Source organism: Lynx rufus, unplaced genomic scaffold, assembly GCF_022079265.1.
Source record: "Lynx rufus isolate CCGP_SWC_20201006 ecotype Redwood Valley unplaced genomic scaffold, mLynRuf1.p SCAF_3, whole genome shotgun sequence".
In the NCBI taxonomy this organism is placed as follows: Eukaryota; Metazoa; Chordata; class Mammalia; order Carnivora; family Felidae; genus Lynx; species Lynx rufus.
Genome location: NW_025814845.1, coordinates 3,305,510 through 3,333,386, shown reverse-complemented (window position 1 = coordinate 3,333,386; position 27,877 = coordinate 3,305,510). Strand labels below are relative to the sequence as shown.

Genomic DNA, 27,877 nt, shown 5'->3' with positions numbered 1-27,877 from the left:
CGGCGGAAGTGACGTCCCCGGAAGCCGGAGGCGGATCCGGCCGGCCAAGGGGGCGTTGTCGGGATGGTTCCGCGGCCGGCCGGGCCCGGCGAGCGGCGCTGAGGGCGGCGGTGGCGGCGGCCGGTGAAGAGGGGCAGGCGAGGCAGGACTCGGGTAGGTGGCCGCCGGGCCGGGAGGCCGGCCTCGCGAGGGCGTGGGGCCCCAGCGCGGTGCGGTGGGAGCGGCCCCGGCCCGGAGCCGCCGCCTCCGCTCCCGGGCTGAGCGAGGGTCGCGTGGGAGTTCGCTCGATCCCAGAGGCGCGGGGCCTGCGCCCCCCGTGCCGCCGCTTCGGCCCCGTGGCGCGCTCCTTGTCCCCGTCTGTCGCCCTGTAGTCGCGGGCAGGGCTGAGCGCCGCGGAGCTCCTAGCCAAGCGCGGCCTCGTTTCCACGCGGGCTGCGCGCGTGTGAAACGGGCGCAGAGACTCCGTCCCCGGTCCGGCCCGGGAGTCGGTGAACGCGCCGCGCTCAGCACGGTGCCCGCCGCTTGCTTAATGGTTCAGCCGTTCCTCTTGGCCCTCAGCGGGGGCTGGCAGACGGGGGCGGTCATTAAGTGCTTGCCGCTTAACCGAGTGGCTACGGGGTGAACGCGGTGTACGGGGTGTGGACACGGTCATGTGCGCTCCAGTCACCCGGCGGGGAGGGGGGAGGGGTGATAAGGAGAGTTTCTCTCCGGAGGTGAGCGCGGTTGGGCTGGAATGGAGAGTGCATCCGTTTGCTAAGCCCTCGTAGCCAGCACCACAGGCTGGAAGTCCAAGACCAAGGTATCGGGATGGTTTCTTCTGAGGCTGCACCACCTGGCCCGCAGACACCCACGTTTTTGCCGTGTTTTCACGTGGCCTTTCTTCTGTGCGGGAGCATCCCTGAGGTCTCTCCTGGTGTCCAAGTTTTCTCCCCTAATGGGGACAGCAGTCCGATTGCATTAGGGCCCACTCGAATGGCTTCTCGTAATTACCTCTTTAAAGACCCGATCTCAGAGCCGCAAATATTATGAGGTACTAGGGCTTAGGGTTTCAACGTTTGGGTTTTGGGGGGAACACCATTCAGCCCTTAACAGAAGGCATTCTCCGGAAGGACAAGGAAGAAAACATTTTCCAACAGAAGTGACAGAATGGCCTTGAGGTCTCAAAGCAGGGCGGTTGAGGTGTTTTTGTGTGCAGGGCACACATGTGTCTCATTGGTGTTTGTGCTCTTCTGCATTTGTGTTTTCATTTGGTCCCCCCTGGAAGCCCAGGGGGAGCCCTCTTTCGTCTTTCTTGGTAAATCGAATTTTCCGGTTTCAGCACACATGTCTCTTCCTCGAGGAAGTTCTCCCTGACCCTCCTCCTTCAAATTAATCTGCACTTCCCTCTTTCAGCATCTCCTGGACCATGTAGTTCCTGTTTATTCTCTATCTGGGGCACCGGGGTCCAAGGGCACCTGACTCAGGACCCCCCAGACAGACCACTGATGAAATCCAAAGGCAGAGAAATGAGTGGCGGTGACGCAAGAAAGGAGTATATTTCAGGGAGGCCACCACGGGCAGGACAGTGGACTAGGGCTCAAAGACCGTCTCCAAAGTGCCGGAAGGGCTTCCAGGTTTATATAAGGAAAACGTGGAACAGAGGTTGGCAGATGCGTGCAGGTGGGCAGTGAAGGTCAGATCGGTCATCGTCTTAGGTCAGTCACACGGCGTCTTCCCGGCTCAGGGCAGGCCTTGTGGCTTGAGGGGGCAGTTTCAGTTCCCAGCAGGGGATGCTTTGCCCGAGTTAAGAAACGAGCTGCAAAGAAGAACTTAGTCTGTTGGAAAGTACAGACTGAGGTCAGAATGGAGGGATTTGAGGTCCTCGTCCATGAAGGCTCTGGTGGCCGCATATGTGAGTTGTTCACCATCATACCCTCAGTGGGGAGCATACAGTGACACTCCATAAAGTTAAATGAATGAGGTGAAAACTGAGACACAGCCTGTGGAGGGCAGGGGACAGATCTTGCCCAGGCGTTTCATCCTCACAACGCCTTGCACATGTCAGGCACACAATGTCAGTTTAACTGCGTCGGCCTATATAGTGTCTTAGAGTCAGTCACTAGAGAGCTAAGACAACCAGGCTTACTTGCTTGAAGCCATTGCTTCTGTCATGGGATTGGGGGGAGGGGACATTAGGAATAAGCCATTTGAAAACCGTGATGACCAAAGACAAAGGTCGGACCACTCTAAGGCAAGGTGGGTGCTGAGGTGTGTGAACTGTGGACCTTTGGAGAAGTATCCATTGGTGGCCCCAGGAAAGAAACTTCTGCAAATTCTGGGTATCTGACCAGTTGGAAAAGTGTCCCAGGGAACAGAAAGGCCCCTGCTCTAGGATCCCTCTCTGCAGGGTAGAATTCCGTTCTGGCTCTTACTCCCTTTACAAGCACCTCTTCACATGTAAGCTGTTTCGTGTGTGTGTGTGTGTGTGTGTGTGTGTGTGTGTTCTCTTTTCCCATATTTTCCCAAGTTTTCCCAAATTTCCCTTTGAGTCCAGTTCGTCCATCTTCCCACCATCACATTTCGGTACAGATTTGTAGCATTTAAAACAGGAAATACCTTAGGAATTCTTTAACCAGTGGGGGACCTCTCCATTTTTACATACGGAAAACTGAGGCTCAGAGTCTCCATCTGTGGAGACGCTATGTATTGAGCACCCCTGTGTTCAGGGCGCCCTTCTAGGTACCAGAGATACGCTGATGAATAAGGCAGATGTGGTCTGTGTCCTCTGGTCTTTGTTCCTGGTCACAGAGCGAGCAGCTGCAAACACGGAGATCGGTCTGTGCCCCTTGAGTCCCAGCACGACACTGTGTGTTGCACTTGCCCATTCTCGCGTATGCCGTGCTCACCTAGGCCCTCAACTGACTGGTTCCAAGGAAGGCCTTTCACCTGCCGAGTGGAACTCAGAGTAGGGGTTAAGCACGTGGGCTTTGGGGTCATTCCCTGGGTTTAAATCGGAACTCCGCCCCTTATTATCAGTTACTCACTAGCTGTGTCGTCTTCTCTGTACCCCGTCAGGTTGTCTCTTGCGTTGCAACAAACTACCCCAAAACTTAGGGACTTAAAAACTTATTTTCTCTCACGGTTTTGTGGGCCAGGAATTCAAGCAGAGCTCCACTGGGCAGTTCTTCAGTTCCATGTGATACTCGCCTGGAGGCTGGGGCTGGTCTGGAGAGTCAGGTGTGGCTTTGCTGTCTCGTGGCTGGAAGGCTGGGCTCAGCTGAGTCCTTCTCCGGTTCCACATGTTCTCCAGTTGGGCGCCTCACAGCCAACCCAGGCCTCCAGAGTCACTGTTCCAGAAGACAGACAGTGGCAGCTGTCAGACCCAGAAATGAGCAGGGCTTTACACCCTCACTTTTGCCTGTTGTTGGTTAAGACACAGGCTGCTCGGATTCAAGGCAGGGAGAGACCTAGATCCCACCTCCCCTGGGAGGAATGTCAGAGTTGTAGCCCTCTTTAATGGTCCACGTGCCTCATCATCCTCATCTATAAACTAAGAGGGGTGCTTATGATTATCGTGAGAATTAAATGAGATGAACTGGGTATGAGATGAGCATAGGGACTGAAAAAACACGCGTAAAGGGCTTAGAACAGTGCATGGCACGTTAGAAGCATTTGGTGAGCACGGGTCTTTATTATCACTGTCTTAGGCACATGATCCGTCGTTATTTACACTTGTCACCCCTAAGACTCATGAGGAATATGAGATGTAAATTATTTTTCCAGAGCTCTCTCTAATCTTGTGGGGGAGGTACAGAATTGCTGTCATGAAGCCATTAGAGAACTGTACTGAGTAGTACAGAATAGTTATGATTTTCATAGTCCGTGTAAATTGTGTAACAGTTTCTAACTGTACATTACTTCTATATAGCTGGAAAATGTCTAAAGATCGAGAACATTTGCTGCATTTTAGCGTTAAAGCCTACAGAGGAAGGTTTTGTGTTGTATTTTTAATGTCCTTTTTCTCGTGGGATGTAGCATAGCACCAGAGCATGGGCTCCAGGGTTAGGAACCAGGCTTTAAATCCTGGCTTTGGAACACAGGATATTTAAACTCCCCATTTCTTAATTTCGTCTCTTCAAAAAGGCCGATAATAGGGTTCTTGTCGGATTATTGGAGTTAATGGATAGAATGTGCTTAACACAGTTGCTGGCCCGAAAATAGTGAATGATAGGTAATAACAATAAGCCAGTAATCCTTTTGTTTTCAAGCAACTGATGGGGCAGGGGTAGGTAACTGAGTACTCTATCATTTGGCTGTTCGGTACCCTCAAGGATTTAACACGGGGCACTGCCCCACCACCTGACATAATGCTCCTCTTTCTGTATTCTTGGTCTGAGTGACAAAACCCTCTCCCCGTTCTTTAGTGTTGCTCTTTATAGGTGTCATCACCTCTAATGCTAGTTTTCTTTGAATCCCACCCTGATCTCAAACCAGGAGATCATGCCAGTACCCCAAGCTTTACATGTCAGAAACTACGCTTTCCGTGAAGAAATAGGGGAATCCAAATGAGGCGTAGAGCTGAGGGTGAGTTTTAGAGATTCGAAGTCGAGGGGTCATACAGTGGAGATGGTTAGCAGAAAGTTGGACATTTGGAGCTAGTGATCAAAGCTAAAGTGTCCCATTTTGGGGTTGTCTGCTTCGAGCAGATGAAGGCCAGGAGTAGATGTGATTTTCATATCCAAGAGAAGGGGGCCCAGGGGCTGAATCGTAAGGGACATTACCGCTTGGTAAGGGGCTCGCCGAGGAGGACGTACAGGATAGAGAGGGAGCAGATCAGGGGCTTGGTAAGAGGAGGGCCCCGGGGGAGGCAGGCGTGTCCAGAGGGAGGTGCGCAGACCGCACTCCACAGGCTGTAGCTGGGGAGCGGCCCCTGCGGGCACGTGTGTAGCAAGACGCAAGGTGAGAAGAGAGTCCTCCGAAAGCAGAGCCGGATGTGGAGTGGCTGCTTTGAGGGGTGTCAGAAAACGCGCTGTGATGAATAGAGGTGCCTAGAGGGACGGTTTTATTGTCCTGTTTTCTTCTGCTTTTTTTCAACGCGAGGCAATCTTGGTGTGTTCGCAGGAACTGGTGGGCCAGGTGGGGACAGAGCAAAGCAGTGAAAAAGCCGAGAATGAAGCCAAGTGCTGGGGGAGGCCGTGGTGGGGGCAAGGGGAGGAGGAAAGCTGGCTTTGCAAGGAAGGCACACTTCATCCTGTGAAGCTGAAGGGGTCGAGTGAGGGACGAGCGAGAAAATTGGAATTACGAAAATAATTTAAAGGCACTCAGGTTACATCAAGTTATCTGTGGACTCAACCTTCATGGTGAAGTCAGGTCACAGTCACTTTTATGGACGAGGGAGACAGACGTGGTGGAAATGAAGAGAAGGGAAAGGGCCTAGAAGAGTAGCGGTGGGGCTGGGGGGGGGTGTCAAAAAGATGTAAAGAGACATCACTAACTGTCGTTCGTTAGCAGCAGAGGTTAGCCAGCGTGGATCTTAATGGGTGAGTGTCTGCTCTGTGCCAGGCAAAGGTGAATAAGGTGGTGCCCTCAGAGCTCACAGCAGAGCTGGAGACGCAACTGATCGAGCATAAGGATTGGTCATCTAGGGAGGCAGGTGTGGGGTGCCGTACGATTGCAGAGGGGGACCCCAGACTTGAGGAAACACTGGGGAGGAAGGAACATGTTTCCGAACGGCAGGAAAGGCTTCTAGGAGATGGTGACAGCTCAGCAAAGCCCTGATATTTGGAAGGGTCCAGTGTGGATAAAGTATTCCCAGGACAGGAAGTATCAGAACCGAGGGCTTTGGGGGCAGAGAGCAAGGCAGGGTCCTGTAATCTGCCTGCCCCAGGACCAGCTGGAACAAGACTGGACAAAACCCAGGCAGTGTCCAGGAGCCGGGGCTTTTCACAGGCTCTCTGGGTGCTCTTTAGAGAGAACATTTGTTGAATACTTACTACGTCTGTTGCTGTTCTCGATGTTCATGTGGGTTCTCACAATTGTCTCCATAACCCGTGAGGTAGGGTGAGGAATGTGGACGTGGAGATAGTCATTGCCCAAAGTCACATAGGTCATGAGCAGGGTCTGGGGCTCCGCACTCTCCCCGACACAGCTTGTCTGGGGAGCCGCAGGTAGCGTGTTTTGGCGGGCACCTAGGGGGCATGGGAGGGGATAAGGCGATGGTGATCACGATGGGAGAAGGGGCTGTGTTCAAAAGCTTCGTTTTGGCTTCGTGGTTTGGTGACTTTTTCCATCATGCTTCTGCACTGAGGATGAAAGCGAACGAAGAGACCACACCGTTCCACACGGCCATTGCGGCACACGCCTGCCCCAGGCTGACTTCATCTGTCCCCACGACTTCTCTTCCCTGCAGCGTGTCTCTCCTGTGTATTCAGGTGTCTGAGTACTGTATTTGTGTGGTTGTGTGTCGTGTACTTGTGTGTGTGTGTGTGTGTGTGTGTGTGTGTTTAGTAGAATTTAGGCTTCGTGAGGGCGGGGACTTGGTATGTTTGCTGGTTTGTTGCTGCAGCCCTAGAACCTGGCACATAGAGAGGTTGAAGAGATGTGAGACCTTCCGTGTCTGAAAGAGGGTGTCCCATCTCCTTCAGTCTTAAAGTCAGCGTTCTTGAAAAGGCCTGTAAGATTCTACATGGTCTGACCCTCTCCCCTTCTCTCTCTCTCCCTCTCCCTCTCTCTCTCCCTCTCCCTCTCTCTCTCCCTCTCTCTCCCTCTCTCTTCCTCTGTCTCCCTCTCCCTCCCTCTTCCTCTCTCTCTCTCTCTCTCTCTCTCTCGTATGCACATACAAGCACCGACACACACAGGCACATCATGTCCTGCCACTCCCTTGGTTTCAGCGCTCTCAAGCTCAGCAGGCGCCTAACGCTTTCTAGTCTGTGCACGTCGGGTACGTGCAAGACGGGTGTTTGCTAAGGTAGCACCCTATCAGAGAGGCAGGAAGGAGCAGATGAGTACACGTGCTGCTTTGTGATATCTTTGTTATTAGTGTCTCGTGACGTAAGTTAATTTATTTTGACTTACACCTTATCTCTGCAGGTAAGTTCCTAATTTTCCTCACCTTCTAATTCAGCGCCCCACGTATAGGTGCTCAATAAATACGGATTGGTCTTATCCACTTGGCTTTTCTCTACCCTTCTAAGTGTTTACATACACACGCTTTGTTGTTGTTGAATTATTCCAAAGTAGAAACAAGAGAAACGCATATAGCATTATCGTGGTCGTAGTCTACATTTGCACTGTCAAATCCCATGGCTCTTTAAATAAATTAAAGGTTTAGTTCCTCAGTCACACCAGCCACATTTCAAGTGCTTAAGGCTGCTGTATCGAACGGTGTAGATGCAGAACATTTGCATCACTGCAGGTAATTCTGTGACACTGCACCTGTCTCGATGCTTAAGACCCAGGGTTTTTTATGCTTGTTGTTGGTTTGTTTGAAGGAGCCATGACTGAACCGCAGGTCAGTCCACGGGTTCTGGGGCCACGTAGCTCCCAGTCACCCCTGGGTCACGGTCTACTTCGTGCTCTTCCTCGCAGGTCTCCCGGGTGTTTGAGCATGGACCCGGTTGCCACCCACAGCTGCCACCTCCTTCAGCAACTGCACGAGCAGCGTATCCAAGGCCTGCTTTGTGACTGCATGTTGGTGGTGAAAGGGGTCTGCTTTAAAGCACATAAGAATGTTCTGGCAGCGTTCAGTCAGTATTTCAGGTACGTGTTGTAGACTTTGTTCTTCTAACCGTTTGGAGAAAAAGCTCTTGTAGCGTGGATGTGTGTTGACTAAATTTTATTCTCTCCTTGGATTTCACCTGTTCTTACCTTTTGCAGCACTTGGTGCGAGTTTTGCTTTTTGTATTTAGAGCAGCCTGAGAGGAAAAGAGCCTTTTGACCAAAAACTATCTGGGCTGATTGAAAGTGTGTTGCCACTTTGTCTTTAATAGCTCTAATCAATGTCAGGTTTCTCTATGTATTTCTTACCCTTTTGTGGTAAAAAGATTGAAGAATAGAATTCCTGGTGAGAACTTTCTTGTGATAAGAAACTGAAGGGGGGAAAACACCCTACATACTGATTTTTTATTAAAATATTTTCATTTTTGTTTTTCACTGGAATAGTCTAAGAAAACCCGTTTGAACTGAATTTATTTCTTCCTATCCTCATTTTTAGGTTGTTAGACGTTGTTGGAGTTAAGTGTTCTACGTACATTTTCTGAGTAGCTGAGATTTATCTCTCTGTAAGCCCTGAAGCTTTTTTTTGGTACCTCTTTTCCCCTTAAAATGCATACCGTTTCATTGCTCTTGTAAATCGTATATGGAACCTGACTTAATCTTCCCATCAAATTAAACCTCCGCCATCATCTGTGGTCTAAGTACACGTTGTAATGAACGGATCAGCTCACTGAGGTAATCAGCCCTTTTTGTCCCTGTGCAACTTGGTCCCAGACTGCTTTCCCTGCCCCTTTTTAATTTGTGCTTCCCTCAGGCAGGAACAGAGCTGAAGGCTATTTTGGGGAAGCAGGTGATTGGATTAGGGAAAAGGTCCACAAACTTGCCAGACCACGTACCTGACCCAGCTTGGTGGTTTGGATGCAGCACAAACTTGTTCACCTGGAACTTGACGCGTGTGCAGAATAAAGCCCGTGGGCGTTGTGCCCTTTTCCCTCATTCACTCCTAGGGCTCTTCTTGTTCTCACTGCTGGTTTGTGGGCCGTTGGGTTGCAGAGAAACCTCTAACAGATCTGATTACAAAATGAGTGTATATCAAGTCCCTAGAGTTGTCAGATTCACAGAGACAGAAAGTAGAGTGGTAATGCCAGGGGCTGGGCGGGGGGGAATAGAAGTTAATTGTTTCGTGGGTGTAGAGTTTCGGTTTGGGAAGATGAAACGTTCTGGAAATGGACAGTGGTGACGGGGGCACAGCAGTGTGAATGTACTTCATGCCACTGGATTTCCCGTTGGAACTATGTTTAACATTTTTAACCACTTAGGAATGGACCAGATGGTAAATATTACGTATATTTTGCCACAATTAAACAAACTAAAATTAAAAAAAGAATGAGTGTCGAGTGTTGGTTTCTTATAGTTCTTTTTATTTTTAGACATTTTTAAGGCACTGAGATGTGGAAATGTTTTTGTTATGTGTTTTATGGTCTGAAATATAATTTGCCAGACTAGATATGAAATACTCTACCTGTATGCTGTACTCTATCTGTATGCAATCGATCATACATATGGATAATTATACTTTGAAAAGAACAATGAGTATATTTCAGAATTTTACTTTGAGATCTGTTTGGAAGGTTGAATATCCAGCACACTAATTTAATTCATCTGAATTGCTTTATTGGACATCTTGCCAACACTTTTTAAAGGATTAAAAGGCACTTCATTTAAAAATCTTGGCATGTAGGGGCACCTGGGTGGCTGAGTTGGTTGAGCATCCCACTCTTGATTTCAGCTCCAGTGTGATCCCAGCGTCATGGGATTGAGCCTCATGCTCAGCGCGGAGCCTGCTTAAGATTCTGTCTCTCTCTCTCTCTCTCTCTGCCCCTCTCCCCCTCTTACACTCTCTCTAAAGTGAAATTAATAACAGAACATAAATCTCAGCATTTACAGGATAGTATTCTTGAATATTAACATGAGTATTACTCATAAGAAAAAAGTAATCATGCTATAAACAGCTATCCTTTCTTTTATCAGGAGCCTCTTTCAGAATTCTTCAGGCCAAAAAAGTGATGTTTTTCACCTGGATGTTAAAAACGTCAGCGGCATCGGGCAGATCCTGGACTTCATGTACACGTCCCATCTAGATCTTAACCAGGACAACATACGAGTCGTGCTGGACATAGCCCAGTGCTTGCAGGTTCAAAACGTTCTGAATCTGTGTCACACGTTTTTGAAATCGGCCGCTGTGGAACAGCCCCCTGGCGTGTCCTGTAACAGTACATTCTCCCTGCAGAGCGCTCTGGCTGCTGACGCTAACTGTGTCGTCAGCGAAAACTACCCTCCTCCTTTGCTGCAGGAGTGTCCCGCGGAGGTTCAGCAGAGTAAGGTGTTGGATGAACCCCATTCTCACGCTCCCCCGTCAGTTAATCTTCATCACCCTGCGGGCGAAGCGCCCAAACCGGCGCCCGGTCCGCTAGAGGCCAGCGGCCCAGAGCTGCCTCTCAGGCAGAGCTACTGCTACAAACTCCGAAACTTCTACAGTAAGCAGTACTATAAACTGGCTGCCTGTCCCGGTCACGGGAGGGTGGGCGAGCCGCCCTTCCCGTCCAGCACCCCCACGGGCCTCGGTGCCGGGGAGCGCCAGCCTGGCGCGGCCGGCCGGCCCGGATGTGGGCCGGAGCCTGCGGGGCTCCTGCCTCCACACCGCTCGGCCCCGCCCCTGAGTGAGCCGGACCCGGACCCGGACCTGGACCCGGAGTCCGACAGCACGCGCCAGCCCCCGGCCAAGCAGATGAGGCTCAAAAAGGCCATCCACCTGAAGAGGCTCAACTTCCTCAGGTCACGGACACCCGCGGAGCCGGCGTCTGAAGCCAGGCGGGAGGACCGTGTGACCGAGCGGGCAGGCCCTGCCGGCGCAGATGCGCGGGAGGAAGCCGGCGGCCCCAGTGCTGAGGGACGAGGAGGCGGGGAGCTCATCGGCTCTGAGCACTCGAACTGCGTGAACGACACGGAGCGGCCCGAGAACCCCGCGGCGCTGGAGGACCAGTCCCAGATGCTCCAGCCACAGAGACAGTATGCGTGCGAACTGTGTGGGAAACCTTTTAAACACCCAAGCAACCTGGAGCTTCACAAACGGTCTCACACAGGTACACTGATTCAGTGCCCGCAGGCAAAGGAAAGGACCTGACCCAGACGCTCAGACACCACTGCCTGCTCTGCTTTTGTAAGAAGTTTTGCTGTTGCTCGATGACGTCATTGATAATCCCCCAGAAAATCCAGGAGCGTTAGCTGCTCTTTCTCTGACGTTGTTGGTGATTGCTCTTAAAGAACGATCTCGGAGTTCTGTAGACGCTCTCGTAGAACCAGTTGCAAAAGATGGCACACTTTTCGTTTTTAACCGTGGCTTTGTGTGATAAACCTTCCAGCTTTGAAGAAGCGTAGCGAATTGTTTTGACGCGCTGAAAATCTCAGATATGTTCTAAAACGGATAAGCTGTATTTGCTCTTTAGAATTAGATGAACTTTATATTTTTTTAAAGCATGATGTTGTAGGTTCATCCAGACCAAAATAACTGAGGGTAATAGTAAAAGGTCTCTGGGAAGCCATGTTAATATCAGATTTTTTCAAATTGCGGTTTGGAAGGAAGAGGTACACTTTTTAATAAGGATCAGCTTTAACCGTTTGATAATTGGTTTTCAAATGGTAATTCTTCCATTTTGAACGTTGAATTTTCAGAGGCTTAGTACCCTAATTCATACCTCGTCCTTTCTCCAGAAAGTTTATTTTTTCCAAACGCTAAGTGTCACGGATACGACGTTATACGACACTTACGTGTTATACGACACTTACGTGTTACTTTCCTTCCTGTAGTTAAACTGGGTGACTCTACTGCACGTGAATTAATGACAGCTCCCCTATAAGCATGAGAAGTACTATGCTAACGGGTGCTTCCAGCATAACTGCTTTTAAGGTGCTTGTGCCATTGTGATCATGTCCACGTGCCATCCTGTTACCACTTTGGGTTGCCCACGGGCTTAGGTGTTTGCTACCTTGTTGCATTATCGAGAGACTTCTATATGGCAGCCCTTCGTTTTCATGTGTTTGCATGTAAAGTGCTTTCGTTGGTGGTAGCGGTTCAGAATTATTTTATGTGAAGGCAGTGTCGTTGGCTCAGCGTTGCCTGAAAAAAACTTGTTTTATTTAGGTCATTCTGTTTGCTTAAATTTCCTGGAGCCTAACGATCGTTATGATTTTTATTTGAGAACGTCTCTCTCTAGCTTTAAAGGAAACAGATTACATTGTTTGTTCTGAAGGAACATCTTCGGATGCCAGTATCACACAGCCATGCACAGGTGTTGACGGGGACAGAAATTGGGAAGGCGGCAGGCAGTTCTCTGATTACGGTCTGGGGAGCCCTTCCAGGGGGTCTGTGGGGCCTGAACTCTTTCCATCAGAGTCTGCGATGTTACTTGCCCTCTCCTTTCCTGCTCCAGGCACACAGTGGAGTCAGCTAAAGGCTGCGGCCGCTCTGGTGGCCGCCGAGAGGTCTGATGGCGTGTTCTGAAGGTCTCCGTTTCCATTTCTGACGTGGGCTCTACCCACCGATGTAGCCTATGTAAACCAAAGCTCTTTAGGGCCATCAGTTATTCAGAGGGCGAAGGGGTCCTGAGAGCAGAAAGGGAGGCCCCCTGGCGTAGGGTGATTGGCCCCGGTCACTTGTGAGTCTCGGCGACTGGTGACCTCTCGTTTCAGACTGTTGTAACTCAGAATGGGGTCTTTCACTTGACATTATCGTCTTACCCATAATTTCAGACGTGAATGTAGTCACCAAATACAGGATTCGTGTGATTATAATTACTCAGGGTCGGAACTTCTGGCTTGTCCTTGAGGAAGCCATTCAACTCAAAAAATATCCTGGCAGGAGCTCAGAGAGCTAGCAGGGTGCCAAACTTCAGCAACACAGGAAGAAGGGAAACGTTCATGTTTAAAAAAAGAATCTTAATGAAACCACTTCATTTGAGGGGGATTCTTGGTCTTCAAAGCATAGTAGGTTTTACAGGCCACAGGGGGTACCTTGAAGTACGCTTTTCCTGTTCTCTACGCCGGGTCAGAGCTGCGGTGGTTCCCCTGGGGTGGTGTCCACTCTGGACAGAGGTCGCCCGTCTGTTCTGTTCCAGGACGCAGAGGCCGGCGGTGGCCAGGGAAGCACGTCTCCCTGCTGAATCTTGTTTTCCCCTGTAAGCGCACATCAGCCACCGAAAGGCGGCGGAGAGGGGTCTTCCCCGGCACGCTTGAAGTCCACCCCTGTGTGGCCGCCTCGTGCAGTGCGAACGAGGCTCCCTGGCCGTGTCGGAAACTGGTGGTAAAGGACTCAGGCCGAAGGGCAGGGGAGCAGGCCGCTGCTGTCCGGCAGATCGCCTCTGCGCCATCCAGGGGGGTGTGGGACAATCAGGAGGACGTGGGGACTCTGCCCACGCTCGTACTTTGGGAAAGAAGGCGACGCCGTCTTCTGAGAGGGCAGCGGAGATGGTGTAAACATTTTGAACAAAATTGTGGTGCCGATGTGACTAATGATTTTACAAGTTGTTATTTTGTTTTGTTTCAGGTGAGAAACCTTTTGAATGTAACATTTGTGGGAAACATTTCTCTCAGGTGGGAATACTCTTATTTACTTTAATAATTGGAAACCCGAAACCCAGTGCTTTTTTTAATTATTATTACAAATAAGACCTACATTTGGGCTTCTGAGAGAAGCCTCTGGTGGTGTCTGTAACGTTGACTTCACACTAAATCGGAAGAAAATAATTTCTAAGGAAAACAAATTTTTAGATCATCAGGGGAAAAACAGCATTTTTTTGTAAGGGTGTGAACTTCCCCCCCACTTAAGGATGGGTCCGATCCTGGTACGTTTCTTCTCTTTTGTGAACGAGCTTTCCGGTAAACCACAGTGAGCACCCACCCACCTGGAGGCCGCAAGTGCCGGGCTGTGTCCAGGACAAATGTCCCCTTCCTCCGGCTGGCACATCAGTTGTTAGGATGCGGGGAACAGAGCAAGCATTTCTCGTTCCTGCTTGGCCCGCCTTTCAGCTGACCCCTGTTTAATGATCATTGGGACACGTATAAAGTCTCCCCATCCAGCCAGTGTTTTGGTCCCTCCTATGCGTGCTGATCCGGGCGCTGGACGTAAACACCCCCTAGAGAGTCAATGTGTTAGAGGAAATTCTGAACGTAGACTGGTGGCAACCCACTTCTGAAATGGAGGGAGAGCCCTGCTTCTCTGCCACGTGCCGGGCGCTGGCATTTTAGAGGGTGGGTGAGGCCGGCTGCTCGGCCCCGGGCACACGGGCCCGCCGAGGAAACAGCCACCGCACGCCGTCATTCCACTGGCGGGTGCCGTAGATCCGGTCGCAGCTCGTGCAGACGCTGTGTCACCGGGGCCAGGACTCTGGGCTGGGCCCTGACCCAAGAGCCCTCCAGGCCATAGAGTTGGCCGCAGCGCTCCCCAGGGCACGGAACCTCCGTGGCGGCGCCGTCTTCTGGCACGTCCCCCACGGAGCCAGCCCTCCGGGGTCCCCTTCGTTCTCCCCCCCCCCAACCCCCAAACCTGTGCCCTCAGGGGCTTTTCCCTCCCACTGCCACCTACCTGCAGGGATTCACCGAGTCCGGACCCCTGCCTTTGCGTCTTTAGTCCACACTTGCCGTCCAGGAGAACTCTGGCACCCACACTGCGTCCACTAGGTCTTTGAGAAGCGAGGGGAGTCCTCTCTCCTCCAGCTGCCAGTTGTTCAAGGCCCTGGCGGCTTCAGGATGGCCTCGCCTGGGGCTTCCGAGCTGTGGCCACGACGATGGGCAGTGTGGATTTGGATCCCGCCCCTGGCCTGCTACTCGGTGACCTCAGGCAAGCCACCCCACCCTTTGCAACGTCAGCTTCCTTGTCTGTGAAACCAGGGAAAGGAGATGACTGACCCTGGGGAGCATGTGGGGAGTAAACGAGCTGGTAGGAGTAAGAACTCCTGTCTGCCTGGCACGTAGCTCGTGCTCAGGGGGCGTCATTATCTCCCGTCCCAGGGCCGCCCTCTCCGTTCTTGCAGACCAGTCTTCCCAGGGCACCCCCCCCCCACCACCACCATCTTAACCTCACAGCTTTGGGGTGGGGGAGAACCTAAGACTTGGACTCATGACTGTTAACAATTAGCAGCCATCACTCCCTGGCCCACATTGTCCTAATTCTTAAATCAGGATCGTACTATCTCATGCAAGTGTCAGGAGTAAATGAAACAGTGGACACGAAAGCCCTTCGGACGTTTAAAATGTGATGACGGCTTAGGGTCTGTCCTCTCCTTGCATGGAATCCTTCCCTGACCCTTCTTTGCTAATCACAGAGAACCGGACATTGAAGCGTCCGTAGTCAGCCTTCAGCCTCCTCTCTCGGCATCGATGGCAGGTCTGGCCTCCAGAGATTCTGATTTGGTCGCTTTGGGGTGCGGCCCGGGTGTAGGGATGTGTTAGTACAGCGATTTGGAAGTGTGGCTGAGGTTGAGGACCGCTGCTCAGACCTCGTCCTGCACTTGCCCTCCGGAGTCCCATCAAGGTGGCCCTGATGACTGCCGCTCCCAAAATCCTCCTCTGCTGGGGTCTGTGTTTTTGTCGGAGTTTTGTGAACATAGGATTACGTATACTTGCAGTTTTCAGATGCATATTGCTGTTTTACTTCGTAGTGAAATTAGGAAATTTTTTGTGAACAAGGACTTCTGTTTAAAAACCACTCAGTAATGAGTGTTTGTGGCAAGCGTGGGGTGTGCTGGGGAAATATGCATAGGGAACAGCATGGGCAAAGAGAAGCGAGTGCTCGTTTCTGCCTGGAAGAAGTGGTGTTCGGGGTGGGTGATGAAGACGGGAAGTATGTTACGAGATCGCTCAGGTGAGCCCCAAAGACAAGCAGACATTTGATAAGCCTGGGGGTCTCTGGCATTGAGGAAGCTGTCGCGTTGTGGATACAGGGATACTTTGTAAGTAGTGCCCACTGACCATCTCCGCCTTACGGCAGGCAGTCATTTTTATTTTTTATTTTTTTAATTTCTTTTTTGTATTATTTTTTATATTAAATATAATTTATTTTCAGATTGGTTTCCATACAACACCCAGTGCTCATCCCAACAGGTGCCCTCCTCAATACCCATCACCCACCCTCCCCTCCTTCCCACCCCCCCCCCCAACCCTCAGTTCTCAGTTTTTAAGAGTCTCTTATGTTTTGGCTCCCTCCCTCTCTAACCATTTTTTTTTCCTTCCCCTCCCCCATGGTCTTCTGTTAAGTTTCTCAGGATCCACATAAGAGTGAACATATGGTATCTGTCTTTCTCTGTATGGCTTATTTCACTTAGCATCACACTCTCCAGTTCCATCCACGTTGCTACAAAAGGCCATATTTCATTCTTTCTCATTGCCAAGTAGTATTCCATTGTGTATATAAACCACAATTTCTTTATCCATTCATCAGTTGATGGACATTTAGGCTCTTTCCATAATTTGGCTATTGTTGAAAGTGCTGTTGTAAACATTGGGGTATGATTGCCCCTGTGCATCAGCACTCCTGTATCCCTTGGGTAAATTCCTAGCAGTGCTATTGCTGGGTCATAGGGTAGATCTATTTTTAATTTTTTGAGGCACCTCCACACTGTTTTCCAGAGTGGCTGCACCAGTTTGCATTCCCACCAACAGTGCAAGAGGGTTCCTGTTTCTCCACATCCTCTCCAGCATCTATAGTCTCCTGATTTATACATTTTGGCCACTCTGACTGGTGTGAGGTGATATCTGAGTGTGCTTTTGATTTGCATTTCCCTGATGAGGAGCGACATTGAGCATCTTTTCATGTGCCTGTTGGCCATCCGGATGTCTTCTTTAGAGAAGTGTCTAGTCATGTTTTCTGCCCATTTCTTCACTGGATTATTTGTTTTTCGGGTGTGGAGTTTGGCGAGGTCTTTACAGATTTTGGATACTAGCCCTTTGTCTGATATGTCATTTGCAAATATATTTTCCCATTCTATCGGTTGCCTTTTAGTTTTGTTGGTTGTTTCCTTTGCTCTGCAGAAGCTTTTTATCTTCAGGAGGTCCCAATAGTTCATTTTTGCTTTTAATTCCCTTGCCTTTGGAGATGTGTCGAGTAAGAATGAGCTGGAGCAGATGTTTGCGGTTACGGTGTATTGGAGTGCTCCCATGCTACTACTGGAATGTTTGCTTTGGTAGAAGGGAGTTTGTAAATATTTTCCCTTCTGGAAGTCTCGAAAGTGAGAAAACAGATTCACCAATGAGAATTAATCTTTTATGCTGTTTCCTCAATTTATATTTAGTAGAGTCAGTCTTGGGGGGGGGGGGGAAGTTACCCATAACCTTGCCGTTGAGTCCGTAAGCAGTATGATACGTGAGCTTTGCAAAGCTACCGTAATTCAAGACTGTGGCAACAGACGACACCTGTTAATATATTTGTGGACACGGTCTGTGCGCGGATCTCAGCACTGGGGGTCCCGCATGCGTTAGAGTATGAGTGAGGCTCTGTCCGAATGCAGGGTGTCCGTGCGGGGTAGAACCCGGCCCCGAAGGTGCACCTGGAGGAGACGTGAGGTAGGGGCAGGTCTGGAACATCTGTGACGTGAGAAATGGGAAGAGGAAGCCTTGTGCACTGAGCTGCCTTTCGGGAGAGGACTGGAGTTGTGTCGTCTCTCCAAAGAGGCAGGAATGGAAACTTGGAGTGACTGGTGCAGTCGGTGCCTTCCGGAAAGAGGTGTCCCGTGTGTGGGGCGCCACTGAGGGGGCCCGCCTGGAGATCAGTGTGCTCCCCCCGGGCACGGACACAGCCTGACGCCACAGGTGACAGGGTTTGGGCCCGTCCAGGGGAAAATGCAAGAGTAAGAGTGTTTTGATGAACTTTTCCTAAGTTGTTGAATTTTGAGCCCTGAGGTGGTATGTCCCACACTCCCGTTGTTTAGGAGACATCTCTGTGCTAATCTCCAGATTTTTTCCCCCTGTTAACTTTTGTTATTTGGTGAAATCCTAAAGTCCCAAAACTCCTGAACTAGGTGACTTTTAAGATCTGAGATCCCTTTTATCTCTAAGATGGTATGACTCCTCAGCTGTTTTTTACATGAGTAATCAGCTGCCGTTGGAAAAGTGTTCTGATAGAGAATATGTGTTTGGTTTGCTCGTGTTTAAATGCTCACGTCCTCGTGCCTATTAGAAAGGGTTTATTTTTTAAATTACTCAAATCAGGTGTTAGTTCTTTTCTGCAGCAGAGTTTTCTGTTCACAGTTCTGACAGCTCCCTCCTAATTTAAAATATCTGCTTAGGAGGAGTAGAGCCTCCTTTGCTGCCAACGTTCTTGAGCACAGACAGTGAGTGCCGCAGGCTTGGGAATCCACAGACCTGAATCAGGATGTTTGATCCCGGCTGTCGGAGCCCAGTCTGATGACTTCCCTCCAGGGCATCCGTTTGCTTTTCCGTAGACCGTGATGCTACTACTTTATAAGGGAATTGTGACTAGGTGACAAGTTGTCTGCGGCTGCTAACCCAGCCGCTTCATTCCTGGTAACCTCCAAATCATCGGTAGCAGTCACTGTTACTACCGCTTGCTAGAGAGTTCCATCCGAGATGTGGACCGGGTACTTAGCATGTAATGAGCCCAAGAGTGAAGCACAGTTTACCAAAAATAAAGATGCTTCAGTAAAGGTCAAGTACTCTGGGTCCCAGTTTGCTGTGTCATTTGGCATAAATCGTTGAATGCATTATTGGACTTTTTTTGCCTGAATCTTTCAGTGTTTCATCTGCTTTTATACCATCGGCCAGATCAATATGTGCTCCTTTATCTGGGGGAAGATTTTCATGATCCATTTCTATTTATTAAATAGCTACAAAAAAAAAACTCAAGGGGTTGTTTTACTACTGCTTATTATACTATGTTAAGTGGAAGATCATTTGATTATACTTGCTTTGAAAACGAGTAATTGTGACGCTTCAGTTAAAAAGCAAGGGCTCAGTGCTGCTAAGCACTGACTCAGAGAATGCATTTCAGTCGTGATACATCATTTACAAAGTAACTTAAAAAGAAGGACCTAATTTAACAGACGAGCCCATGGTGCTATTCAAATTGTTATGTAATTGATGCGCTTTTCTGGAATTTGGAATTGACTGACTTAAAACAGTCAGTGGTACATTATCTCACCTCCCGGGAGCTGTTTCCCCAACAGCCAAGTGACTCTTGTACGTAATAGTCAACACAAGCCACTTTATTCACAGAAACTTGTGAGTTCAGACTCCCACAAACCCATGTTACTTTCTGGCCAGCTGTGTAACAGGGGCAGTTACTTATTTATCTGAATCTGAGTTTTTCATCTAGAAAACAGATCTAATTACTAAGAGCAGCTTAGTGATGTGTGTAAGGGCAGGCAGACGAAACGTATATGGCTGTTGACACTTACTGTTGTCAATAGTCATTCTGTTAAAAGCTAGGTATTTACCAATGTTTTGCCAAATTCTTCCTCTTTAGTTACCTCAAATAAACCTAGTTTTTTCGAAGCCATGTTTATCATATTCTGAAGTATCTGTGTGATCTCCCAGAGCCTGACTCACAGAATCTCCATGCTCTGTAACATGAAATCCACAGACCGCACTTTTTCTACCTGTAAGTTTCCACTCAGAAGTGGACTTCAGACCGTCTTCAAACGTATAACCATGAACTGTCTGCATTTTATTTAAAATCTGGTTTGCAGATTTACAAAGCCAAATTTGTTAGTTGGCCATTACTGTTCATTCTCTCTCTTTGGCTTATTTTGTGCATAATGCCGGCACATTATTACCCTCGGGCACATTCATTCGTTTCAGTGTCTTTATAACGGAACACTGTAAAAAATTAGGAGGGGAAATGACAGATTGAGTCTATTAAGTTAAATTCCAGCAGTGGAGGATTTTGTTTTCAAATCCTAATTTGAAACATTAGCCAGGAGCTTTTTTAGTAGAAGGCGATTGCTGTTTCAATTTTAGTGTACTTGAGGCAAGTTAATATTGATTTCCTATTGATCATTCCATGGAAACCTATTTTGCGATCCCCATTTAAGTAAGTTACTCTCTCTCGGTACGTACGTTAAGAATTGTGTACAAATTGAATTGTCTGTACTGATCCTCAGAACAACCAATAAAAACTCAATTATGAAAGGAAAATAAAAAAAGAAATAAGTTACTCTCTGCGAAGCCCTGCTAGTTTCAGCAATTAGGAACATAAAAGGCCCAGCAGCGAAATGGCTCCTGAGTCTCCTGCTTTGCGTTTTTGCACAAAGGTAAAAGAAAGGACAGCCTAGTCCGGCACAACAGAGCCCAGGGGAAGTGCTGTTTGCACGTGTCTTACCTTCTTTATGAACCAAAGCATGTTTTTAAAAAAGAAACAAGGAATCCTGAAATAACCAAGTACAGACAGATGCTTTGTTTCCAAGTGATGCCTGCGTATAGATGGTCCAAGTTAAAAACACCAGGTAAAGCGGACTGAGGTCTGTTTGAAATACAAGCTTAGCAGCCCCCACAGTGTATGGGGCCCATTTGCCAGGGAAGCAGCACAGCGCGTACCCGCAAGGCGACAAGCCAGGGGCTCACGGGGAGCACTGGGGTCAGAAGTGTGCCATCAGGCATGTCCGTGCGATCTGCAGATTGCCGGGCAGGCCCAGGCCCCCGCGTGAGGACGGGGCTGCCCCTGGTCTCCCTGCACACGGCTGCTTTGAGCTGTGCATATGTAATCTTCACCTGGAAGTTGGACCAGGACCTGGCTCAGTCTGTTAGTTTTCCTTTTGAATTTACAGAACCTTCAAGAAAACTGGTCATTACTGGTATGCGTTTTCTCCTCCCCTCTCTTACAGGCGGGTAACTTGCAGACTCACTTACGTCGGCACTCTGGTGAAAAACCATACATCTGCGAAATCTGCGGAAAGAGGTCAGTGCTGGGCTCGTTCCTCTGTTTGTAAAGAATAACTCGTGTCTGTCTTTGAGTTCGGTGTTCTCTGGGCCACCTGTGGGCTCACCACGTAGCTAAGGAATGCAGGTAAAGTCAGACCCTCCGGCTTTTCCATAACAAAAAGAAAGAGAAATGTTCATTAAGAGAAAGAAAATCTAGGACACAGAGTCTTAGGAAATGGGATTTTACATGAAACAAAATTATAATAAAATTTCCATTCATTCCAGGAATGTCTGTTAACATAGGTCATAGATCCATGGGGATGTGGAGGTGACTGTCATGGGGGGGCAAAGAGACTCGCAGCCAGGAAGGGCTGGAAGGGCCCTGAGCTGAGTCAGAAACAGGCCTTGAGAGCTCAGCAGTGCGAGTGGCCGGCTGGGAGGGCTGTGACTTGTGACAGAGTCGCAGTGGGGACCTTCCTGCCCTCCCTGGGCCGCTTGTCTGGAGTCTGCACACTTTTAACAGGCACCAGCCACAGCGCTTCAGTCATTCATTTATTTAACCAACATTTATTTGGCACCTGCTGTATGCTAAGTGCTGTGATGGGAACATAAACAGTATAGGGGCCCCTGGCTGGTTTAGTGGGTTAGGCATCAGCCTCTTGATCTCAGCTCAGGTCTTGGTCTCAGAGTGAGACCAAGCCCCACGTGGGCTCCACGTGGGCTCACGTGTGAGTTCAAGCCCCACGTGGGCTCCACGGTGGGTGTAAAGCCTTTGTTAAAAAAGAGAAGGGAAAGAAAACAGTACAGGTTCTGCCTCCGATAAATTCATAGTCAAGGGCGGTGGGCAGAGACGGCTTCGGGGACAGTTCAAGTCAAAGTCCTCCAGTGTGGGGTGCGGCACGTGCTGTGGGGACGCTGGAGGAAGAAGCGCCCCTTGTTCAGGTCCGGGAAAACCGCTGTCTCTGCAGATGGGAGAAAACAGAGAAAGAAAGGCTGCCTGGCCTGGCACGTCTCCCTTTCTGCCGTGGCCGCTTCAGCTCCGCGGGCACGTTTCGTGCCGGGGGTACCGCACACCCCTCGCTTCGGGAGCCTCCGGAGTGAGCCCCCGCTTCTTCAGATGGTGTCACTTCCCTTTGGCCTTGTTTTACAACGTGGGTTAAGCGGGAGCCTTCTGAACTCCCTTTAAAAGCAAGGCGTGTATTTAAAACCATGTCCATACACGTGTTGTTGCAAACAGAACCAGTTGTACGATTAGGTGTGGTGGGAAGGAAGCGTGTTTCTGTGGCCGAGACCTCCCTGAGCCAACTCGGTGACCATCTCTGAAGAAGAAAGAGTGACGAAACTAGGTAGAAAAAAAAAAACCAGTCATTCAGAAACAAAGCACTTGCATCATTTTCTACTTTCTTGTAAAAAGAAAAAAAGTAAAGATTTTTAAAAATGCACATTTCAAATGAAATCAGGCCACGTCTGGTTCGTTCTGCAGGGATGTGGGGAGCAGCCCATCCGTCCCCCTCAGTGACTTGCAATTGTAAAGATGTGCACCAGTGTGGAAAGAAATTCTTAATTGGGTTTCCGAATGTCACGGCAGGTTCGCAGCCTCTGGTGACGTCCAGCGCCACATTATTATTCACTCGGGAGAGAAGCCACACTTGTGTGACATCTGTGGGCGAGGTACTGCTGAGCGTTTTCCTTTTCTTTCTCGAAGACCGCTGACGAAAACGGCCTCAGTCCTTGAGCCGAACGCCTCTTGTGGTCTCTCTAGGCTTCAGTAATTTCAGCAACCTGAAGGAGCACAGAAAGACGCACACGGCCGACAAAGTGTTCACCTGTGACGACTGCGGCAAGTCCTTTAACATGCGGAGGAAGCTGGTGAAGCACCGGGTCCGGCACACGGGTGAGCGGCCGTACGGCTGCCCCGCCTGCGGTGAGTGGGTGACGCCCGCGGACGTGGCCCCCCAGGTGCCCGCCCTGTCACTGCGTGGTTCACCTCCCTTTCCTCGGGGGCGACACGGATGCGGTGCTGTCCCCTTGCCCCCTCCCGCGGGGTCTCCTCTCATCCCTCCCTGGGCTCGCGTGTCAGACGTTCGCGGAGCTGCCCCGAGGTGCTCTGGGCACGGCCGAGTCCGCGGGGCGTAGACAGAAAAGCGTGGAAGGGCGAGGTGTGCGGCAGCGGGCGTCAGCACAGCCGCCTGAGCGGCAGGGCCTGGGGGCTGCCGGCGGACTGTCCTGTCGGAGCATCTCGAGCGTGTGGTGGGGTCAAGAGGGAGGGCTTCTGGGTCACGTACAGTGAAGCAAAGGGCGCTTCTCTCCGCAAGGACGCGGCAGCGAAGTGGCCAGAAAGGGGAGGGTGGGCTGGCGGCCCTTGCTCCTGAGGGGCCTCGCCGCCCAGGTGAGGGAGGGCGGACTCTCAGTTACCTGTGTCCTTGTGATCGTGGAGGGTTTGAGCCTCTGAAGGAGAGAGGGTGTGCGTGTGTGTGTGTGTGTGTGTGTGCGCGTGTGTACACGTGCGTGCCTGTGACGAGCACTTCACCATGCCGACTGAGTCATGGAGGAATCAATGAGTAACGATTTTTACGACTTCCTGTGTGCAACAGACAGGGAGAACGTCCAGAGTCCTGCTGTGGGAAGGCTGGAATTGGGCTCTGCTCGGAGCGCCTCCTCCTAATTGGAGCTGGAATCTGGAATAGGGCAGGACTTCTGGGCTGTAGCCAGAAAGTACCTTTGTTTTTGTCTCCCACTTAAATTGTACACAGATCTCATCTCCTGGATACAAAGTTAGGCAACTCCATGACTCTTCTCATTACTCTTAAAAATAAAATTGGGGCACCTGGGGGGCTCAGTCGGTTGGGCGTCCGACTTCGGCTCAGGTCATGATCTCGCGGTCCGTGAGTTCGAGCCCCGTGTCAGGCTCTGTGCTGACAGCTCAGATTCTGCTTCGGATTCTGTGTCCCTCTCTCTCTGCCCCTCCCCCACTCGGGCTCTGTCTCTCTCTGTCTCACAAATAAATTAAAAAAAAATTTTTTTTTTAATAAAATAAAATTGGTAGTACCTGGGTGGCTCAGTTGGTTAAGCGCCTGACTCTTGATTTCAGCGCAGGTCATGATCTCACGGTTTGTGAGATCGAGCCCCGCCCATGTTAGGCTCTGTTCTAACAGTGTGGAGCCTGCTTGGGATTCTCTCTCTCCCTCTCTCTCTTAATAAAAGAGAAAAAAAAAAAAAAAGGAAAGCAATTGTTACTTTAAATCACAAATGCAGTCTCAAATCACTAATTTAAAATGTCAGTTCCAAACGATTATTACAGCTGTCAACTTGATTTAAGATTAAATTCTCTCTTCCCTCCCCGGCTAGGGCTGGCTTAGACCCCAGTAGAGGAGGAAGCAGAGGAGGACCCTGCCTGCCTCACCTTATGTTTCCAGCCCTTTCCCTCCCCTCACTAGCCATGGTTTCTGACCCTGATAAGGTCAGCCTGGGGCCAGGGGAAGAGAAAGAGAGCGCAAGAATGTTCGTTCTTATAGGACAGGTTCAAAATTTTGTAACTGCTTTATTGAGGTAAAAGCCCCATACCATAAACTTTACCCATTTAAAGCGAACAGTTCAGTGGTTCTGGTATATTACTCACAGAGTTGCACAACCCAACCCTCACCATGGTCTATTTTAGAACATTTTCATCACCCCAGAAAGAAACTCCACACCCACTAGCAGTCATTCTTCGTTCCCACGCCCCAGCCTAGACAACCATTAGTCTGCTTTCTCTCTCTGGATGTGCCTGTTCTGGACATTTCGTATAAACGGAATCATTCAGCATGTGGCCTTTCATGACTGCTTTCACTCAGCAAGTGCGCTGTGAACATCGGCGTACTACTTTGTGTGGGTGTGTGTTTTCATTTCCTTGAGTTCAGAAGACAGGTTCAGTTTTAAGATGGCTTCACGTTCTGGGCTTTGCAGTGAATAGAGAGCTCCTCCCTCTCCCTCCTCCACCCTTCCTCCCTCTGTCCTCTCCCTCCTCCACCCTTCCTCCCTCTGTCCTCTCCCTCCCCAGACTGCCTTCTCCTTCCCTTCCCTCTCTTCCTTTCCCAGCATTTCTCTGCACTTTCCAAGGCGCAGACATACATTTTCCTCTAGCCCTGGGTTTTAGCAGTTTATTCCCAGGAGACTGTCTCTGTCGAGGTCTCACCGCCCCTCTGGCCAGTCCTCACAGGCTGGACTAAAGATGGCTCCAGGCAGCTCGCTTGTGAGCACCCTCGTTGAGTCCCTGGAAACGCAGCGTCCTGCACTGCCTGGGACTGCGGGCCACGGCCGTGCACGGTGACCGTCCTCTCTGCCGCCAGCACGGCCAGCCGGCTGTCTCTCACCGGATTCCCCAGGCAGGAGGCAGGTGCTGCCCCGTGGTGTCCTCACGGCAAGGATGGCTGTGAAGTCTGGCCCCCTGTCTTGCCTCTGGGATGAAAGAGAGAGACTAGCCACGGTCCTCTCCTGGGGGAACTCTACTGTGGCTAAAATTCACGTCTTCAGGACCCTAGAAAAGATTATTCCCATCTGCCCAGTAATTCCATTACTGAGAATTTATCCTAAACAGTGTAAAGAAAGATGGTGACTGAACAGGAAGTATAGTAGCAAACAGGTGGAGCCCGCCCACACGTGCAGGAGATCCAGGACGGTTCTGAGGTCTCGAGTCCAGGACATGTCACGTGTCTGTGTAAACTGTGTGGTATGGCGACAGCGTAGCAAACGATGTCGTTCGGTGAAAGAGACCGAGCCTGACGCTGAGGGCACGGTGTAGACGTGAGGACACAGGGTCACTGTGGCCACTGTGGCGAGCTTCGGTATCCTGCGTGGGGAAGGGTACGCCTGTAACACATGGACGTCGACGCCTGGTCTGCCTGATGGGCGGGCGCTCGGAGCTGAGCGTTCCACGTTCACGCGTTCACACGGGTCAGGGCGAAGCTGTAAATACGCATCTACGTAACTGCGTAGTTCTCAGTCCTCTGTCAACATGTGATGTCTTCTGGAAGGCTCTCTGTAGGTTTCTGTGTTCCGATCTTACCTACTCTCATCATGGAAGTCGACCCCCCCCCACCTCTATCATATACACAGGATGGAACTAGAACCAGGAGAAGCATATGTAAAATTATGTTGAAAGCAAAAAGCTGTTTCTAAATTGTCGATCGGCCACGTTAGATTTGCGAAAACTTGAACAAAACGGGCGAGGTTTCCCGGCACGGGCCGGCAGGGGCTGGCACCTCGGCTTACCCGGCGAGGCGCTCCCCTGCGGGGACACAGAGTCCCTCGAAGGCTCACGCCGAGGTGCCCACCGCCAAAAGGCCGCGGGTCGGAGGGACGCAATGGAGAAGAACAGCGAGCGTCTTCCGGGGCGAGCAGGTGACGGGAGGGCTCCACTCCGTGCCCGTGAAAGCAGTGAAAGCAGAGCCCTTCTGGGTTTTAGAAGGGGGCGGGCGCGGGGGCGGTGCTTCCGGAAGGCGCGCTTCTGAAAGGACATCCTTTTCCTCTCGCAGGGAAGTGTTTCGGGGGCTCCGGCGACCTCCGCAGGCACGTGCGCACGCACACGGGGGAGAAGCCGTACGCGTGCGAGGTGTGCAGCAAGTGCTTCACGCGCTCCGCCGTCCTCCGGCGGCACAAGAGGACGCACTGCAGGCCCGAGGCGCGCCGGGACGCGCTGGACGAGCTGGCGCAGGCCCTCGACGCCTCCGACCTCGAGAAGTCTCAGGGCTCGGATGCGTTCTCCCAGGACGTGCCCGTCGCCTTGATGCCCGCGTCGCTCAAGCTCCCCGCGCACCCGGTGGAAGAGTCCGTGACGGAATTTGACGGCCACGCTGCCGGCCCCTACTGCAAGTTCCGGGCCACGGTCGAGCCTCACGGAGCCGGCGGGCCGGAGAAGCTGGGTCCGGACCCCGGCAAGCTCGCCAAGCGCCCCCTGCAGCCGGCGCCGCAGCAGACGTTCGCTTACCCGGTGGCGGCCGCCTCCGCCGGCGACCAGCCGCTGCCGGCCGACAGCCCGTCCCTGGGCCGCTCGTCCCCGGCCGCGCTGGACAACCCCTGCGGCGACGGGCCGGGCGGCCGCGCGGCCTCCACGCCCTACAGGAACCCCGAGGGCCAGTTCTTCTCCAGCATGACCCTCTGGGGGCTGGCCATGAAGACGCTGCAGAACGAAAACGAGCTGGACCAGTGACGGCCGGCGACTGCCCGGCCCGGCCCCCGCGGCATCTTCTCGGCTCGGCAGGCGCGTCCCCGCGCCGCGGGAGGGGGCCCGGCCCCTTCCCAACAGCCCGAGGATCCTGTGACCGCCCCTGTGCCGCCGGTGGCCGATAACCGGAAGCATCTGGAGCCCAGGATCTGGGAAGGCCTGCCGGCTCCCCGCGCACACAGACGCGGGACCGGAGGGCTCCAGGGGCAACAGCTACAGGCTCGAGACACCGGCCCCCTGACGTCAGCCGGGCACGACGGCGGGCACGCTCTGGGCCCGCTGCTGCACCCCGAGTCGTGTTCGAGGGAAAACATAAACACAAATATTTTTGCATTTTTACATGATTGAAATTTGTAGCGTTTTGTACTTTAATTTACGCAAAAATTTTATTTGTATATGAAGCCCGTGCTATAATTTAATTGGAATAAATGAAACTTGACTTTCTCTATAATGTGTGTTTCCTCCAGCATTTTCATTCATTTAAAGACCCCGGTGCGTATAAAAGTAAACGGCAAGAAGGGCTCCCCCTGCGGGGATGAGTCCTGGGTTCAGTCCAGCCGCCCCGGGACCGTGGGCTTCCAAAGCCACCCAACAGGGCCCGAGTCCTGGCTCCCGCTTGCTGCCTGCGTCACAGGCGAGCTGCTCAGCCCCCCAGGATCTCCTCTGGGTTTTCTTTTGTGCCGTACGAGGTAAGAATGTTGTGGCACTGATGCAAGGCCCGAGAGATGCCGCCATCCCCCTGAAGATACTTGCCAGGTCCACCTGCTAGGCGGGCGCCTGAACGAGCTTCCCCTCCCCTTCCCGGCGGACGTGCTGGCCTCTGCGAGACGGAGCGCGTTGTGTCCGTAGACCCGTCACTAGGCTATCCGAGTGAGCTCACGCCCGGGAAAGTGCAGTTCCCTGCGTGGCACGTGAGGCCGCTTGCACAGAGGACCCCCGATTCCGCCACCGTCCACCATCTGTAACCCGGGGACGACACAGCCCGTGAGAGACACGGGCGGGCGCGGATTTTCGTGGGGAAGCAGCATGGTTGCAGACTGGAAGGTCCGCTTTGAA

At 51.3% G+C, this 27,877-nt stretch overlaps 1 protein-coding gene across 1 annotated transcript; it reads left to right on the top strand.

Moving 5' to 3' along the window:
• The first annotated feature begins 45 nt into the window (after positions 1 to 45).
• Positions 46 to 27,269, top strand: ZBTB49 (zinc finger and BTB domain containing 49). Its single transcript, XM_047091334.1, has 8 exons — positions 46 to 153; positions 7,567 to 7,737; positions 9,724 to 10,835; positions 13,295 to 13,341; positions 20,583 to 20,656; positions 22,208 to 22,290; positions 22,382 to 22,543; positions 26,133 to 27,269. The coding sequence occupies exons 2-8, from the start codon at positions 7,586 to 7,588 to the stop codon at positions 26,804 to 26,806; spliced, it is 2,304 nt and encodes a 767-aa protein (XP_046947290.1). The 5' UTR covers positions 46 to 153; positions 7,567 to 7,585; the 3' UTR covers positions 26,807 to 27,269.
• The last annotated feature ends 608 nt before the right edge of the window (positions 27,270 to 27,877 follow it).

Coding starts and splice junctions, on each gene's coding strand:
- ZBTB49 (XM_047091334.1), top strand. CDS start 7,586: ATGGACCCGGTTGCCACCCACAGCTGCCACCTCCTTCAGCAACTGCAC. Junction 10,836..13,294: donor TCACAAACGGTCTCACACAG/GTACACTGATTC, acceptor GTTTTGTTTCAG/GTGAGAAACCTTTTGAATGT. Junction 22,544..26,132: donor GTACGGCTGCCCCGCCTGCG/GTGAGTGGGTGA, acceptor TTCCTCTCGCAG/GGAAGTGTTTCGGGGGCTCC.